Genomic DNA, 17,761 nt, shown 5'->3' on the forward strand with positions numbered 1-17,761 from the left:
CAGTATAAAGGCATGCAAGAAATGATTTATTAGAAATAAAGAGAAGAAATAAAATTCTGAGAGGAAATATAAAAAGAATCGGTGTCATCAGTGTGCTTTTACCTCGTCTTCATGCTTTTGTGTTTGCTAAATTGATAAATGAAAATACACAATGCCACAATCAAAGGCATGGACTCTCTTTCAAATGTTTGCAGTGTTACAGTGAATCTTTATATACAGCTGATGATGTGCCATTGCAGCTTCATCAGCCCTCATTCATTCATTTCCAGAAGGCTACGTAATCTTTTCAATTTGTGGATGGTTGTATGTGCTCAAAATGCTTTACATTTAATTTTATAATGGGTCTTAAAGCCTGAGATTGTTCTTTACATTGTTATTTCATTTATGAAGTCATGGGCATGCAGAGGGAAATGAAAACTTACAGGACTGTCTTCAACCTTAAAGAGATACATATATAAAGATATGTATCTTTATTGCCCACCATATATTGAGCACAGATAGTAAATTACTATGTTAATAAGATAGATTGTGGTCGTACAACATATTAGTTTGAGCATATAAGAAAACTAGATGTACCTGTATTATGAGTTAGTATAGTGGGACCTGAGCATGTCCAACAGTGTGCATGTTTAGTGCATATTTCCTAGTAAAATCACCTGCAATCGTACCATAAACCAGTAGACACACAGTCAAACAGGGCTCCTGTGGTTCTGCTGCCATGTCACAAAGTTTAAATGGACTTAATTTTGCTCTTCGGCCGGTTTTATACAGACACTAGTCAAGTATGTACAGAACTGTTTGACAAGTTGTCTGCTTTTATTGTGAAGGAACGTGAGCGGAAGTGGTCTGTGTACCGCGGAACATGAATTAAAAAGTAGCGATGAAGCGTTTTCATCATGCGAATTATGTTTCTGTCATTAACTAACTTAGTTAAGAGACGGACAAGGCAAAGCTGTAGGACTGTTCTGAGCTAAATCAAGGTCGCGGTAAATCTGTCGTCGTGACGGTTCCAAATGTTACAGACAAACGTTAAGCTAACTAGCTAACTAGCTAGCTGAAGCTATTGTTTTTAATCCTAATCTCCTGACGTCAGAGTTTAGAGGAGACACATTAAACCGAAGTAGTATTTTTGGACACATCTAGTTTTATTTGTGCGATAGCTTCAAAACGTTTTAAGCTAACTGCGGGGAGCAGTCTTTTTAGCCCTGTGCAAACAGTAATATGTTGGGATGGTTTTAGTGTAGTCGTCTGTTTGAAAGGAGGCTCCTAAAACATGGAAGCAGCAGGTAGAGAGGGAGCACATTCAGATAAATGCTACATCTGCCTGGGTCCCTTTGACAAACAAACGGTGGCCTCTCTGGAGAGCTGCCAGCATGTCTTCTGTCTTGAGTGTATTCTTCAGTGGTCCCAGGTAAAAGCAGCATACACCTGTCACCTTCCTAACAAAAGCACAGACGCGTCCTGACTCTAGTGATGCAGTGATCCATGTTTCAGCAGCTTCTTAATGCAGACCCCTGACTGAAGGATGGAAGTGAAACAGGTTGATGTGTGTAGGTGTTTCAAATCAGCTGAGATTATCGCACCATAATATCACACTGGTAAACAGTTTTTGGAAATGGGACACAGCAGTAGAACACATCTTGTGTTGTGTGTGTGTGTCTTTTTGACGTAGCTTAACTCTTTGTTGATTAGTCGGTTGAGAGAAAGTTAATCTGCAAAAATAATAATAATAATGATAAAAAAAAAGTTTACACTCTTATTCTTTTACATAATTGAATGTTTTGGTGCTAAAATGTGAGGAAACTGTGAAAATGTCCAACTGTCCTAGGGGATGTCATTATGTTCTTTGTTTTGAATGATCGACTGTCCAACACTGCTAAATATTCAGTTTAAAAACAGACACAAGTAGGAAGCCCTGTACAAATATTAGCTATTTTTGCTTGATTAGTTATCAGTGGTAAATAGGTTTACCAAGGGTTTTGGAAACGGAAACACTTTGTTGCTCTGTCTTGAACTTCAGGCCTCTAACACTTGCCCGGTAGACCGGATCAGCTTCTCCGTCATCCACCAGAGACGGTGTCCCGGAGGGGACGTTGAAAAAAAGGTGATACTTTATGCAGTGTGTGAAACTTTGTAGTGTTTGGAAATATGTGAACAGGGTTTAACTGTGCTTCTTCAGATCAAAGTGAGCCCTCCAAAGAAAAATGCTGATGATGGTGAAGAGGAGACAGATGATGCTGTTGTCTGTGAGCAGTGCGGACGAAGTGATGGCAGGCACCAGCTGCTACTGTGTGTACACTGTGATTCAGGGTATGATATTGGTTTGATCTGACATTATGAGAGTGTTTTTTCCATGATGACCATTTTCCATTGATGCTTTAGATCACCCCAAAACTCCTGCTGTCAAATTCTATTAGAACTGGAGCTAATACTGACACGCGATGTCACGTCATAAGTTTGTTGTTTCACTCCATTGTTATTACATGTTTCCAGCTATCATATGGACTGTTTGACACCATCATTAAACACAGGCCCAGAAGGCGACTGGATTTGTCCTGATTGTGTGAGCAGTCCTCATCATTCAGGTAAAATTGTGTAGTTAACTATGTAGGTGCCTTTTTTTGTTTTATTGATTTTCTTTTTTTTATGTATTTGTCATATAAAATAAATTTGGCTCATACAGAGAGAAAACCAGATTTGCCTACGTGCTGAGTTCCTTCTACCATGTCTGTGCTCTCTAGTAGACACAACCACTAATTAAACTGGTGCAAATTTATAAAGCTTAAAAACAGCATAAGCAATAAACATTGATACAAGTTTCAATTATTACACAACTCAGGTGGCAACATAATAATCTCTCATATCAGATAACTTGAGGATTTGGCATGGTCTTTCACTCCTTAATGGCCTTTAATTAATTTGCAGAAGTGCAACCCATTTATGTTTTTGATTAACATAATGACTATATCTTCAATTGTACAGCACTGTAGCCAAACTGGTTTTAGTTAATCTCAGTTGGTGTATGTAGCAGCCATTGACCTCATTGATCTAATTCTGCTTAGGAAGTGCACACACCAGATATGCATGCATGCAAATTTCCCTTCATAAAATGCTGTAAGCGTGAAAAGTGTGCGCAGCCCCATGTTATTAGAAATCCATACATACAGCACAGACTTGAAAATGTGTGTAAAACCAGTTTATCAGTTAGTTTTAGTTTTAGTTTTAGTTTTAGTTTTAGTTTTAATTTTACTTTCACTCTGACTGGATGTCCTGATTTTTCATACAGGAATACACAGCTTAGTCATATATTTCTCTTTAAATCCAGCTGCTGATTTTTTATGTACAGTGCATCCAGAAAGTATTCATGCTTTTTCAACATTTTGTTTTGTTAAAACCTTTTTCCAAAATGGACTAAATTCATTATTTTCCTCAAAATTCTACAAACAATATTTCATAATGAAAATGGAAAAGAAGTTTGTTTGAAATCTGTGCAAATTTATTGAAAATAAAAAAATGAAGAAATTACTTGGCAAGTCATTTTTTAAGGCTGTGAATATTTATGTACATGACTCTCATAGTGAAGCTCCTGTTTCCACCGATCATCCTAGAGATGGTTCGACAACATGATTGAAGTCCACCTGTGGGAAATTCAGTTGATTGGACATGATTTGGAAAGGCATGCAGCTCTCTACATAAAGTCCCACAGTTAACAGCTCATGTCGGAGCACGAACTGAGCCATGAAGTCCAAGGAATTGTCTGTAGAGCTCCAAGACAGGATTCTATTGAGGCACAGATCTGAGGAGGGGTGCAGGAAAATTTCTGCAGCATTGAAGGTTCCAAAGATTGAACTCTTTGTCCTGATTGCCAAGCGTCATGTCTGGAGCAAACCCAGCACCGCTCACCACCTGGCCAATACCATACTTATCATCACATTAGACAGACTTGAGGCTGTAATTGGTGTTAAAGTTGCTTCATCAAAGTATTGAGCAAAGGCTGTGAATACTTGTACAATAAATACATGTGATGTATTTTGTTTTTAATCTTTAATAAATTTGCAGGAAGGTTTCTAACAAACATCTTTCACTTTGTCATTATGAGGTACTGGTTGTAGGATTTCGAGGAAAATAATTAATCCATCTTGGAATAAGGCTGTAACATAACACAATGTGGAAAAGATTTTTTGGATGCACTGTAGCTCGTCTACAGAATTTCATTGTTGCATTGATTAGAGTGCTTGTTGCCAGAAAACCATTTTAGACACTGTGTGGAAGTCTATCTGGGGAAATTTTCTGATCTGCTGCCGCATTTCTAAATTCCTCTGTTTTGAAGTTTGTCAAAGAAGTCCTCGTGTGATTTTTAAAATTGCAATTTAACATATTATAACACCAAAGTAGCTAAACAACAGTTGTTTTGATAGATGTCTCCATGGCGGAGGAGGAGATCAGTGATGGAGAACTAATGGACCTTCTAACTGAAGCAAATGCAACTGCATCTACAAGCAGTCGCTTTCGGCCCTCCACTGTAAATCGTGCCAGCAGCTCCACTGAGCGACGACGCAGTGCGAGGATGTGGGCTAGAACCAGCAGCAACCTTAATCTTCGTTCTCGAGCCTCCTGGGTCAGTTTAACATTATATTTAATTCATAGCATGAGGTGAAAATGCAAAACTTCTAACGTCACGTGTATGTATGTATGCACAGTGTTCAAAAACAATAAAGGAACACTTAATCAGAGTTTTGCATCAAGTCAGTTCAACTTCCGGGATATAATTTGGTCAGTTTAGTAGCAGAGGCGTTGTTAATCAGTTGAAGCTGCTTTGAAGGTGAACTAGTGGGGCATCAATGAGATGACCCCCAAAACTGAGCTGGTTTTACAGATAAGGCCACTAAATGTTTTCTCTCCATCTTTTCTGACAGTTTTTTCCACTAGTTTAGCATTTGACTACTGTCGGTGACACTACTGGTAGCATGAGGTGATACATGGACCCTACAGAGGTTGAACAGGTCTGGAGGAGTCCCCCTCCTCCAGGGTGGCACATCACTACATGCCATTGTAAGAAGTTTAGGGTCCTGGTTTCCCCCTGGTGACAACAATGCCCGGCCTCATGTAGTTAGAGTATGTAGGCAGTTCCTGGAGAATAAAGGAATTGATACCACTGACTGGCCCCCATGCTGACCTCAATCCAATAGAACACCTCTCGGACATTCTGTTTCAGTCCATCCAACCCTGCCAGGTTAAACCTCAGACTGGTCCAGATCTGGGGGAGACACCCAGAATACCATCTGTCATTTTATTAGAAGTGTGCCCCGATTTTTATTTCCAACAAACGATGTGGCATCCTTTAGTTCCAAACACCCAGTCCATATCATTAGAAATATCCAGCATAATTCTTCCCCAAGGAGATCTGACTTGTGTTTAAAGTGTTCCTATATAAATTAATTTGTATTTATTTTTGATATATATGATCTGGGAGACTCTGAAACTGTTGACATATACGCTGATGGGTTTACTAGAGAAGACATCTGACACTGTTTTTAGTGTTATTAGGAACTACATTGCAGAGACACCCAGGCATCCTCACTTTGTTCAGAGGTGTTACAGAGTGATACCTCTTGCCGCCAAAAGACAATCTTTGGCTACACTTACCACTGTTGCCCGTCTTTCTACCAACTCTTACAAAGGGCACACACAGACGATGTACATTAGTTCTGTCATTGTGGAATTAACGTTGGTGACAAGTGATCTCAAACAAGTAACCTCCAGGTTAATTAATTACGTGTAGCGCTGCTTTAACAGACATTAAAAAAATGGGTGACCTAATAATTGAGCAGCTGTTAATATACTCGAGCAGCCCATACAAGAATAGTCTGTGTGCGGGGACACATTGTTTCATATACAAGACGAATGTATTCTTGCAAATGAAGCGCTGTGGCATTAAACCAAACTTCCTGTTCTGCTGATTGCTCTTCTTAAACACGTACTCTTAAAATTGGTGGACAGATCAAACAACTGCACACATTAAGAAAGTAATTGACGTGAGATATGGTAGTTGCTGGTGTTTGTAGTGGCTGTCTGATTACAAATGTCTTGGCTCTGTTGGGTTTATTTTTGTGTTTTAGCACTGCTTCCCCAGTTTATATATATATATATATATATATATATATATATATATCAGTGTCCTCTCTCTCTACTTACTTTTTACTCTTATCTTTCTTTAGATGGGTTGTTAAAGTCACCTTTCAATAGTTTGGGTTAAATGATTAAAATAAAAACCCATGTTCAGCGCATTTTGGGGGATTTTTTTGTATCTTACTACTTTTGTTTTGTATCTCAGCATGTACCTAAATACCTGTTGCGGGCCACTACAGATGAGCAAATTGTAAATCATCGCAGTGATTCCAGCAGTGCCACTGTCAGTAAGTTATCAACTGCCAGTTCACTTCTCCATAGCTTTAGTGTGTCATGTTTGACATTCAGCATGATGTGTTTTTGTGTGTTTCACAGACATAAAGAGACAGAAACGAAGAAGGAAATAACTCCAGACACCAACAAGCTGAGAGGATGCTGGAAGTGCCTTTGTCAGAGGTGTCCACAGGGTGGCAGCATCGTTTTAGTAGCAAGTTCCTGTAAGGTGCCACCTCATGTGAAGGAGCTGTACCTGAGCCTGCAGTTGTTTTCTTGCCTTCTTTTGCAGTGTTGATGTTTTCTGTTCTGTGTGAAAACTGTTGTTTATTTCCCATATTTTTACTATCAAAGGACCAGACTGACATCAAGCTGTGCTTTGCTTATTTATAGTCAGTAAAATGTTTGTAGGGTGACCTTCTCAGATTGGTTAGAAGGAGGCGCGTCATTCAAAAAGGTATACCCCAGAGCTGTTCTGTGAATCTGTGTCACAGGAGCTTTTGATGATGCTTTGTTTTAAGGCTATGTCCACACGACGACCTATTGGCATGATACCATTTACCAAAACTAGATAGTAATCTATCTAGCCAGTGGCCAGGATGATTTTAAATGAAGACCTGCTAACCCCAGTCTTTCCACTGTGGAAAATGATCATGCTGGTTAACTATGTTAATTAGCTTTTGTTATCTGTAGGCTAGCTGTCATATAGCAGGATTAAAAGTAAAATTTTAAATTGGATTTCAGCCTAGAAACCCAGTGAAAATGTCAAATGAATTATTTTGTATATTTTATTATTTAAATTATTCAGCAAATAAAACATATTAGTTAATCATATTTGGTCCCGGATTTATTTAGTATGTTCGGAGGAATGCTGTGTGTCTTCATCAGTCTTTAGACCAAACCTACAGCCTTGGTCAGTGCACAAGGTTTCAACTTAACCTAACCCTAACTATGAAAAAAGACAAGATTGCCAAAATAAATACAATGCATCATTTAGCATCTACAAATGTCTGTACAAAGTTTTATGCCAGCCTGGCCAGGAGATGTGGAGATATTTCTTAGGATGTCAGCGCACACAGTCCTTTCAGCCAGTCTGCTCAGCACCACACCAGAAAGTTTAGCAGTTAAAAAACAGTTCTCTGTTGTTGAATCCTTTCCTGCAGGACACTGGAGTTATATATAAAAAAAAACCTGATTTCTTATCATGCGACTTGCTCTGCTAAAGCGCTTTAAACTAAACACAATTGATTTCCACTGACCTGATCCTCCACAGATAGTCTGGAGTGCATATGTGAAAACGGCTAGAGTTACTGGGTACATCTAACATGGTGTGGGTAGACATTACAGGTACTTGGCCAAGGAGAGTGTGTGAGGCAATTATGGTGTCAGACAATCAAAGACTCAGACGTTCATGGGGAGCAGCTCTGTAATCATCTGCAGGATTCCCTCATCAAGCCTCTCTCAGCAGAACTGAGCCATCGCCTAGCAACGCCAGCCTCACTGATTTCTCTCATCCTGCTGTACCTGAGAGAAAGCTGCTTGCATCACTCACATTCAGATCTGTTTCTCATCCTTTGATATTAAATCCATCATCTGATGTCCAAAACTATAATACTGTGTGTTGAAGATACAGTTGTGATCCGAGCTGGTCCGTGGAAGATGCAAGAGAGACGAGTGTGAGCTCATGAAATCATTAGTTAAATTAATGGAACTGAGACTGAGGCCATGTGCTCAGATGGATCTCTAATTTTACAATAAGGTTATTATAACTCTTATGAATCTGGCCTCTGATGATGATGTGTGTGTGTGTGTGTGTGTGTGTGTAGGGGGTAACTGGTGTGTATTGTGATTAGGTGGGAGGGGATGGAACAAGCCTGCAGCTCATCTTGCCCTACTTTTCTCCCCGAAACGATGTGCACAGGGAAAACAAATGTTCACCTTCATTGGCCAGACATATTTGCTGAGCAGATGTGTTGAAATGAACAAAATGTCCTGGTGAGACACTGTGAGTGGTGTAAAACCAAGTGTACACAATAAAGCTCTTTGACTTTCTTGTTTGTTGGTTTTAGTCTTGTTCAGACAGTCACTTAGCATCACTGAACAGCGCTTATAAATATTCTCTACTCCCTACACGCCCTTTCTTTGTTAGGTATTCCTCATCTTTATAGTCAGTTAAGGTGATCAGTGGGATAGTTGCTGATTGGCTGTTATTGATTGTATGATTAATAAAAAAAAAAAATCTACATTTTTAATCAACATGTTTCAAGGTCACCTTGTAATTTTTCAAATTGTAGTTTTCACTTGGCATAAACATTAACACCAGAAGCAGGAGACTAGACTCACTCTGTTCCATATCATCCATACACCCTGTGCTGAGTGTGCGTCTGTGTGTAACATCTGAATATTTGATATCAGTGAAACAGGCTTTTTAAAAAAGTGCTTTCCTTTGTCTTTTACCAAACTGTTCATCTCTCACCCTCCCTGCTCTTTATGGGACCCTGTCATTGTGGTCCACAGAGGAATCACTGTCGGGGACAACAGTCTTTGTAAGAGTCCTGCACTTCAGAAGAAGCTGTGGCTACAACCCTGTGTGCTGGGGGGGGGTTGTCTGTAATTACCATGTCTCCTTATGCATTTACCTCAGTCTAAAAATGATTCACACACAGTGGATCCAAGGTCAAAACGTTCTATTACTTGCCCCAGGGAGAGGCTGTTTAAATATTATTATTATTATTAATTATTATTTATGAACAGTTTGCTTGTTATAACTGACGTGCATAGTGATGATCGGATGCTAGAACATGTGCCATTGTTGAATACTGAATTGTATTGTTACCCTACATAACTTTGGCCTTACATTCCACTGTGAGGAATCTCTTTGACCAGGATATCTCCTTTACATCATACCTAAAAGAAATCTCTAGAACTGCCTTCTTCCACCTGAGAAACATTGTTAAAATTAGGAGCATCCTGTCCCAAAGTGATGCTGAAAAACTAGTTATTACATTTTTTACTTCCAGACTGGACTATAGTAATTCCTTATTAATAGGATGTCCCAATAACTCATTAAAAAGCCTCCAGTTAATCCAAAATGCTGCAGCCAGAGTTCTGACTGGAATTAGCAAGAGAGATCATAGAGAGATCATTGTTGGGTTTTCTATATAATTCTGTGTACAGTGATATTTTACCAGGTCTTAAACTGTAAACACAATAAAGTGTCTGGAGATGACTTCTGTTGTGATTTGGTGCTATACAAATAAAATTGATTTCATTTGATGTCATGTGGCTGCAGGTAGATTCAGACCTTACAAAACTGACTTTACTTTGTACTTTTTTCCTTGAATTTTGAGTGGGCTGCAAATGCTGCACATTTCTGACTCATCAACATACTGTAGCTAAAGTGAAAAAATGAAAATGTAGTTATTTATTTCAACAGCAGCAATGATTCAGGGGAACCGATGCTGTAAAGCGTCTAACCCCAAGGAGTCATATTCAGAGCTGTGCTCTCTGACAGAGACATTAGGTACACGGGCTAATGCGCTTTGGCAGAGCTGCGAAACAAGTCAAACTCAGAAAGGTCATGTGTCATGTGTGAAGGGCATTATGTGACCCTGTATGCAGAAACAGAACATCATTTATTCAAATAAGTGTTAATATTACAACATGAAGTTCATCAGTATGGCACTTTTAGCAGAAGATGTCCTTGAAGAAAGCAAAACACATACTAAGCACATTTAGCAGCTGGTTGTAGTGCCAGCGTGCAGCAGTCCTATTGCAAGAACAAATCCTAACTTGAAACAGAATTGGAAATACATTGTGAGTGCTGAGAAGACATGCATGCATAATACAGAACATTTATGCAGCATCCCGTACACGCCTCGTCGGTAGAGGCTTGTAGAGCGTTGCACCTGCAGTCAGACGGGATAACATTACAAGCTGTGTGCTCGGCAGTGACACTTGCGGCTCTCTCAAGCAGACCAAAAGAGGGCCGAAAAAGTAGGTCACCTTCCCAGAGACACGCGCATCTCTCCAGTGATTCCACGCCGCAGTAGTGCTTGCATCTGCCATGAGAGGGCCTGTAATGAAAGGCAGAATAGGAGCCGACAGCTCCCTGCCTCTCTGTTTTACTGCATTAAAGCAGGGAAGCCTCATCCCTGCTCCTGGTAGATGCCAGACAGTGTTGGAAACAAAAGCAGCAGGAGATGGGGCCACGGCTTGAGTGCTGATATGAGTGCAAGGCCCAACGACACAATCAGCACTGTTTTAATTCAGTTTTATGTCAGAATACTTTCTAATCCCACTATCAACAGTAGCTATATTATCATTTATGTCTGTGCTAAAATTCATCACAATCTATTGAATAATTATTGAGAAATTTCAACTTATTGATCAACTATGTTTCACTGCTCAGCTTAGATTTGTGCTAAGCTACGCTAACTGACACATAGCTTCTCATGTAACTCTCAGCAAGCGATTATAACCCCTGAATCGGGTGACGTTAAATAGCCAATCACACAACAACAGATCCTGCACCATGAACACAAACTGCTGCTGCTGTTCATAAGATCCAGTCCATTATGCAGTCTAAGCACGCTGCCAAGTTTGCTCTTAAGTTTCTCCAGCAGTGTGCACTTTCAGATCAGCCGACTGCTGACTCAGCTTCACAGAGAAGTGCTAGATGCTTTGATCTCAGATTAGTAAAAGGAACTGGGATGAAACAGAGGCAGAAATGATGGGGGACAGGGGGGATTCAAAACACACAAACTGCTGTTCTAATCAAGCACATGTGCAACATGAGGCCACGGGGGGGTTGGGATTGGTGGAGCACCTGCTTTGCTTATGTTAACCTGCAGCTATTATTTACCATGCTCACTGTCTAATATTTACATGTTAGCATGCTAACATTTGCTATTTTGCTAAGGGGATAGATTATGACACAATGGGCCCCCCTGGCACAGGCTGGTGAAATGCCCCCCACATATTGCACAGGAGCAACAACCCTACCCTGAAACCCCTGGACCTGGACCTGGACCTGGGCCTGGTCAGTAATGCACCCATGTTATTGGCACGAAACATACATTTACATGTTGCACATATTTGCAAAGAACAAAAGTGTTGGACAAATAAAAACTGTGATCTGATGATGATGATGTGGTGGTTTCATGATGATCCATCCAGTTAAGACATTTCACTCAAAACTATGACTGTAAGATGTAGACAAGCATCAGTCATTTTGATTTATCATCTGGGGACCATGAATGTCCAATAGTTCCTGTGATGTCTCCGTCTGGACCACGTGTATCAATAGAGGACTGGTGGACAGTTCCATCAACACTGCAAACCTCTGAACAGCTGATAACGTCTGTATTGGTCCTCCGAGACTCGGTTATGCCTTTGAATGCTGGTGGTTTTTATTCAAAAGAGTGAATGAGATCATGTCCCTTCATAGCCTGAGCCGCAGCCTTTTTAAAGCCAGTGCAGGAAGCAACAATGGCTGCGTTCTATGAAAACCAGCAGTGAAACCCCAAGCAGACGCTATTTGTCCCAGCTTTCCCATTTCCTGTGTTTTAATAATAGCCTCGCTGGGGAAATGGATGCAGAGAAGAAAGCCTCATTTAACAGCTGAGTGGCAAAGTAGTAAAATATGGAGAGGGATCTTTTGAGTCTGTTTTTTTAAAATAAAAGAGTTTCACAGCAGTAAATCATGGATATTAACATGGAGGACACATGTGAAAGGTGTGTAGGACTGAATATTACTGTCATGCCTCAGATCTTTCTGTGTCAGCTATTTGAAACACTCTCTTTGACATGATACCTCTTTTATTAATTATTAAAAAGAGCAGGAGGAACATGTTTTATTTCTTTTTTTATTTGGAGGCTGAGTGAAATCTGGTTCTTTTCATTCACGTGAGCCAGAGTGTGACGTCAGCCTTCCCGCATTCTCATGTGGGGCTTTTAAGTGCTATCGGAAATATCAAAGCTTGTGGAAGATGTAAATGTAAAAAAGGCCACTCTTACACTACCTTACTGCTTTTTTTATATTTGCATTAACAGGTAAACGACACTTTTATATGGTAAGTGATCAGGGTGAAGGTGAAGCTAATTTTAACTGCTTTGCATTTGTCGGTGTAGCTTTGAAATGTGGTGAAAGAAAATAAAAAACTACTGAAACAATGTATGTTAGTCAGTTTAGTAAATTTGCTTAATTGTTCGTGTTATGATTTTTATTATTGTTTGCTGTTATCAACAAAAGCACCCGCTTATTATGCTTCGTTACATCAGAGAGACAGAAGTGGCAGTTGAAAATCCGAGCTTAGCAGGAGCTCGTGAAGGCAGCAGCGGCTCTGGGGTCGTCAGAGCCGGACTGAGGGAGGCAGAGAGCCGGAGCCGGAGCCGGAGGGAGCGACGCCTGATCGGATTCTTAACAGCTCTACTCCAACCCGCACAGGAGATGAAACCCGCATTTTAAACCGCGTGAAGAAAACTCGAGCCGACAAAATGACGGTGGATTTTGAAGAGTGCATTAAAGATTCACCCCGGTTTAGGTAAGAACGGGACCCGGAGTGTCCCAGAGAGCTCCATGGAGCTGTTGATCAGCTCGCTCAGGATCCTCTGCACAGATTTCTGCACACTAGGTGTTGTGAGATGTGTCCAGGCTGCATGTTGGACCAGACTGCTTAAATCAGTAGCATTGAAATCAGTACGTGAAAGATTCCTTCATGTGAGTTCGTTACGGTGGGAAAGATGATGATGATGATGATGATGATGATGATGATGAGTAGTGCTTTCATATGTGCTGTCACATGGAGCTGCTGATCAAAGTCTTATAACGATGTAGGTTCTGTTGTAGTCAGATTTTTTTTAAATCATCATCTGTAATGTCTGCAGTAGTGGGAATAATTAAGTATTTAATTCACTGTACTTACTATTCTACTTTCTATTCACACCTCCACTACTTCTGTTCCACTACATTTCATGGAGCACTGTTACACAGCTCTCTCTGCTCTGGATCTGTACCTCAAATGAAAATAATCAGGAGGTTAATTCACAATGAAAATAAACATTTCCTGCAGTTAAAATGAAGCTGCATTTCATCCAACTAGAACAGATAAATGCTGCATGAGAAATGTAAAGATCTCCAACATTACAACACCCATGCTCATTTTACTACTAGTTCTGATCCATTAGAATTGAAGCAGATGCTTGAAAGTTATTCAAAGTAATGACTTATGATTAAATGATCTCCTCAAACTGTGGCTCCAACTAAAGACTGTTCCACTGAGTAATGTCTGGTCTATAAAATGTCAGTAAACTAATTATGCTAAAGCCCAAGGTGATGCATTCAAATGCCTTGTTTTGTATCACTAACGCACGCATTATGTTCATTGTTTGTTGTACTGAGAAGCTGGAAACAGATTTGTACTATAAAAGTAATTGATTGAATTGATTGCTGGTTGATATTGTGGAGCGGTCAAATGCCTGCTGGATTGCTCGTTTCAGCTGCGGTTCAAAAGGTGTCAGTGGATCACAAGAACCTTTCCACATCCAGACTGCGCCAGCACTGGTGTGCAAACTATGTGGGTTGTCAGGCTAACTAACTAGCACCACGGACAAGGTGTCAAATTCTGGTTAAGCCAATGAGGCCAACGCTGTTAGCTGTAGATGGACGGAGAATCAATAGGTTCAGTGATCCTCTCTAAAGAGTAAAAGTTAAGCTTGAGTAAAAATACTTAGTTACTTTACAACACAGCACTTGTGTGCTCCCTGAGATAAAAATCCCTGCTCCCAAATCAAAGACTTCCACACTTGGCAGCAGCATCTTAATGACTGCCATCTGGAGCTGGAGGGAGGCACATCTCAGGAAGCGCTAAGCAGTGCAGCGAGGGCACGGCGAGGCGAGCTGCATGCTGAGCAGACACCCACCAACGACGCTTAAGAGACCTGAGATACCTCACTGTTTCCTGTCTTTTCACATCAGTGGATAAAATGCTGTCCTATCTGATTTGGAGGTATGAACGTGGAACCATACCTCCTCCTCCTTGGCCTCCTCACACGCTGCACAGATCTTTCCTCATTTGCTGGAGAGGTTAAAATCACCCGCCGGAGAAACATTTGCCCAAGTTATTGTGAGCTTCCTTCCAGTTTATGTTAAGAATCTTTTATCCGCTTGCTCGGGATGTTTAAACGACTAGAAGAGCCACTGAAAGGGCCATGTTCTCGTAGCCACTGAAGCCTTTAACAGTGTTTTCAGAGAGCATTCAAACGGCTCTTTTGTGCAGCTAAAAGCAGCACTTCCATCCACCTCCAGGGTTACATAACCACCCTGGAGGTGGATGGACTGGTAGGAAGCAGCTAGACCAGAATGTCACGACAAGAAGACCTCAGCCAACAAGCTGCGTGTCTTCTGTGTTTATTCTCGGTGACTACTCCGACAGATGTGAGCTTCGCGGCCAGCGATGCTCTCCACATGTGTTATGACAAAGCGGTCTGTAATGATTACTCGGCCACAGGAACCCGTGTGTTTGTGTTTGCTCTGGCACAACACTGGCGACACGCAACGTTTGAGCTGTTTTCTTCCCACTCAGATGTTAATTCGAGGTCGCACCCACATACTGGTAACGCTGGAGACATTTCTAGGAGTTAATTGTTCCAGGTTGAAGCAGTGACAAGAGAGATCTCCTGAGCACTTGATCAAGACTGTGTTGATCAAGCCAAAGCCCGACTTACACACTCACAACTGCTGTGAATGGCTCTTATACAGAGCGTGCAAGAGGGAAAATTTCGCAAACGCCCTAATGCCATCCTCATCCGTTCCCGTGTCCTAACGCCCCCCAGCAGAATGTGACTATTGTCCAGAGAGCGTCTTGCTTCCGCTGCGAGTCTGGCTCTTTTTTTTTTTTTTTGACTGAATGGCCCAAGGGAGAGAGCCTCGATGATCCTTCCTCCCCGTCCTGTGTGAACAGCTGGGGATGGAGAGCTGAGGCGAGGCTGCCTTCACAGTGATGGGCTTGTCAGTGACTCACAGAGCAAAGCAGAGAACCCCGACAGCCAGGGAGGGGAATCCAAGGCCCGTGACGTCTGGGCGCTCGCTACTTGTGAATCTGTGAGAATATGACTGGATGAATGGATTTGTGACACAAACTCAGATGACACGACGAGGCAGGAGGGGCACAGCAAATTCCTGGAGATTTCTGCTATGAAGGAATGTGGAGCATCTGGTGTAATGTCCTGCGTTGTAGGGGTGAATGAACTGCACCTGCTTAGGGGGAAATTAAGTCCATTATAAGAAGCTCAGTAAGCTGGATGATCAGTAACTACAGTTTGTGCAAGAAAGAGTAGACTTGCTACAGCTGCACCCATTTTGATATGACTATTAGTCTGATCTTGATCTCGCTATGTAGTTGTTTATATCCATGTGCCCATTGATTTAGATCAAATCTATGCATCAGTGCATGCAGTTAGTCCATGTCCAAATGTTTACACCCAGTTTGAGCTCCTTTCTTCCACACTGTGCACTGTTTAGTGAACTAGATATTGATGGAGATCTGTTGCCTCTAGACTTTTTTATATTTATATCTTCTTTACCCATGTGTTTCTTTTTCAGTGAGAAAGGAATTTCTGGTGGGATTAAGGGATGTAACCGTTGTGAAACTGAGGCGGGGAAGATGCTACTGCCGTCTCACCTCCCACATATTAAAAGCCCATAAATATAATATCGTGGACGTCAGTTATTTCTCGTTATAAGAAGTCCTATCACTTCGTTGTCTGTTGGCTTTATGTTAAGAATGAGCTGTCAGCTTCAGCTCTGGTGGGGCATTCAGTATTCAGGTCATCTGTGTTGTGAGGCATTCAGGGACATTGGAGAGTGTTGTTCATCTGTTATTCTAAGGCACTCACGTGTTTAGTGCTCTAAATTGTTCCAAAAAAAAAAAAAAAGAAAAAGCAAAAACAAAACAAGTTATAAACTAAATCACGTAACAAACCATTATTGAGGTTTGAATATCACCTGCATACATTCAACTCATGCTTACTACCATCTCTATTCTGTTACCGTATTTTAATTTTCATCCGTGTACTTGATTTAATGACAGGGAAGGCTCAGTGGTGCAGGCCTGAGGGTGTTTTCACCATCTTGTTAGGTGCGTCAGTGAGCTCTGTGTGCTGGAACTAACAACTCCAGGTAATGAAAGTGACAGGGATTAAGTCGGCAGTGTGCGGTTTGATGGCCATGCGTTTTAATCAGGGATTGGCCCACATTCATCAGCTCAGTTCCCGTATGCCAAGGTGTCACACCTGCAAGCTTAACGTCCAATTGGTGTCGTGCTGATGCGAAAGAGTGCAAACAGATCTAATGATTACATACTGTACTATTGGGCAATATGATGTTTTTTTCAGTGTCGTTGCCTTTCTACAGAGAAAGCACAGCCATTAACTGGAGGGCAGCTTTCATCTTTTTAAAATGAGACTAGATGAAGGGCTTTTGCCAGCTGGACCCTCGGAGATCATCAGGCTCCAAAGCATGTAGGGCAGCAGCTGGAAGGACCCTGCACATATACAGTAGTAGGTGATCACAGGGAATGTGCAACACATATAGAAGTCCTCAGGGAGGTTCTCAGGAGATAAAGACAGCTTTTGCATTTGAGGTGGTTTGAAATGACCCATTTGCTGCTTCTTCTGCTCAGAGTAGAATAAAATAGGAAGTCTAATGGATGTTTGTACTTGGATGTGTTTCTGAGTCATTTTATGCAGCACTTGAAGCAGCTCAGCAGCTTATTTACACTTGTCGTGTCCGGTGTCTTGTGCTGCCACATATATGTTGTGCTTTGGCTTTTTGAGGCTTCATGCAAATTAAAATTGGCAAATTAGCACAGAAGGAGGTGATAATGCAGCTACAGCTATTTGGTAACTGCCAAAAACTAGACCTTTTTGCATGTAACTTAGTCACTTTCACGTGGCCCATTTAAAATGATTCCAGCTTCAAGAGGATAGAGGTTGTTGTAGTCTACTTTGTCGAGTTGTTGTTTAAGCATATGGTCACCAGTATACGCTCACACTTTCCGCGAAAGACCTGCAATCGTGTGGGATAGCTGACAGGTTGCAGCTTCTTGTTTTGTTGCAGCTTGTTTTTTTAAAGTTTTAGTTATTTTACACAGTGCTACATAAAACAGTATATCGTGCTGCGTCTATTGAAATTCCTGTAAGTTAATTGTTGACTTGTGTAAAAGGAGATTAATCCTTTGTGAAACGCTCTAGGATGCATAGGTGCTGTCACCCCTGAGCCTTTAGTGCTGAAAGGGGGGGACACACCACGAGTCCTGGCTGTTGCTCTCATCACATTGTGATTAATAGAAAGAGCTTT

At 41.2% G+C, this 17,761-nt stretch overlaps 2 protein-coding genes across 5 annotated transcripts in view; both read left to right on the top strand.

Moving 5' to 3' along the window:
* The first annotated feature begins 849 nt into the window (after positions 1-849).
* Positions 850-7,420, top strand: LOC113166882 (PHD and RING finger domain-containing protein 1-like). Of its 2 annotated transcripts, none has more exons than XM_026367079.1 (7): positions 850-1,411; positions 2,021-2,104; positions 2,180-2,310; positions 2,494-2,585; positions 4,419-4,618; positions 6,335-6,416; positions 6,505-7,420. In XM_026367079.1, exons 1-7 carry the CDS (start codon positions 1,274-1,276, stop codon positions 6,534-6,536), a joined length of 759 nt encoding a protein of 252 aa, XP_026222864.1. In that variant the 5' UTR covers positions 850-1,273; the 3' UTR covers positions 6,537-7,420. The 2 variants fall into 2 exon arrangements, with proteins under 2 accessions (XP_026222864.1, XP_026222865.1); XM_026367080.1 differs by having other exon boundaries at positions 6,335-6,412.
* A 5,376-nt stretch (positions 7,421-12,796) lies between these two features.
* Positions 12,797-17,761, top strand: part of LOC113167820 (arf-GAP with coiled-coil, ANK repeat and PH domain-containing protein 3-like) — a 49,590-nt gene continuing 44,625 nt past the window's right edge. For all 3 annotated transcript variants that reach the window (XM_026368692.1, XM_026368693.1, XM_026368694.1), the window contains exon 1: positions 12,797-12,947. In XM_026368692.1, the coding sequence (XP_026224477.1) occupies positions 12,901-12,947 (47 nt within the window). In that variant the 5' untranslated portion in view covers positions 12,797-12,900. The remainder of the gene's footprint in view (positions 12,948-17,761) is intronic.

The sequence above is a fragment of the Anabas testudineus genome, chromosome 7 (genome assembly GCF_900324465.2).
Source record: "Anabas testudineus chromosome 7, fAnaTes1.2, whole genome shotgun sequence".
NCBI lineage: Eukaryota > Metazoa > Chordata > Actinopteri > Anabantiformes > Anabantidae > Anabas > Anabas testudineus.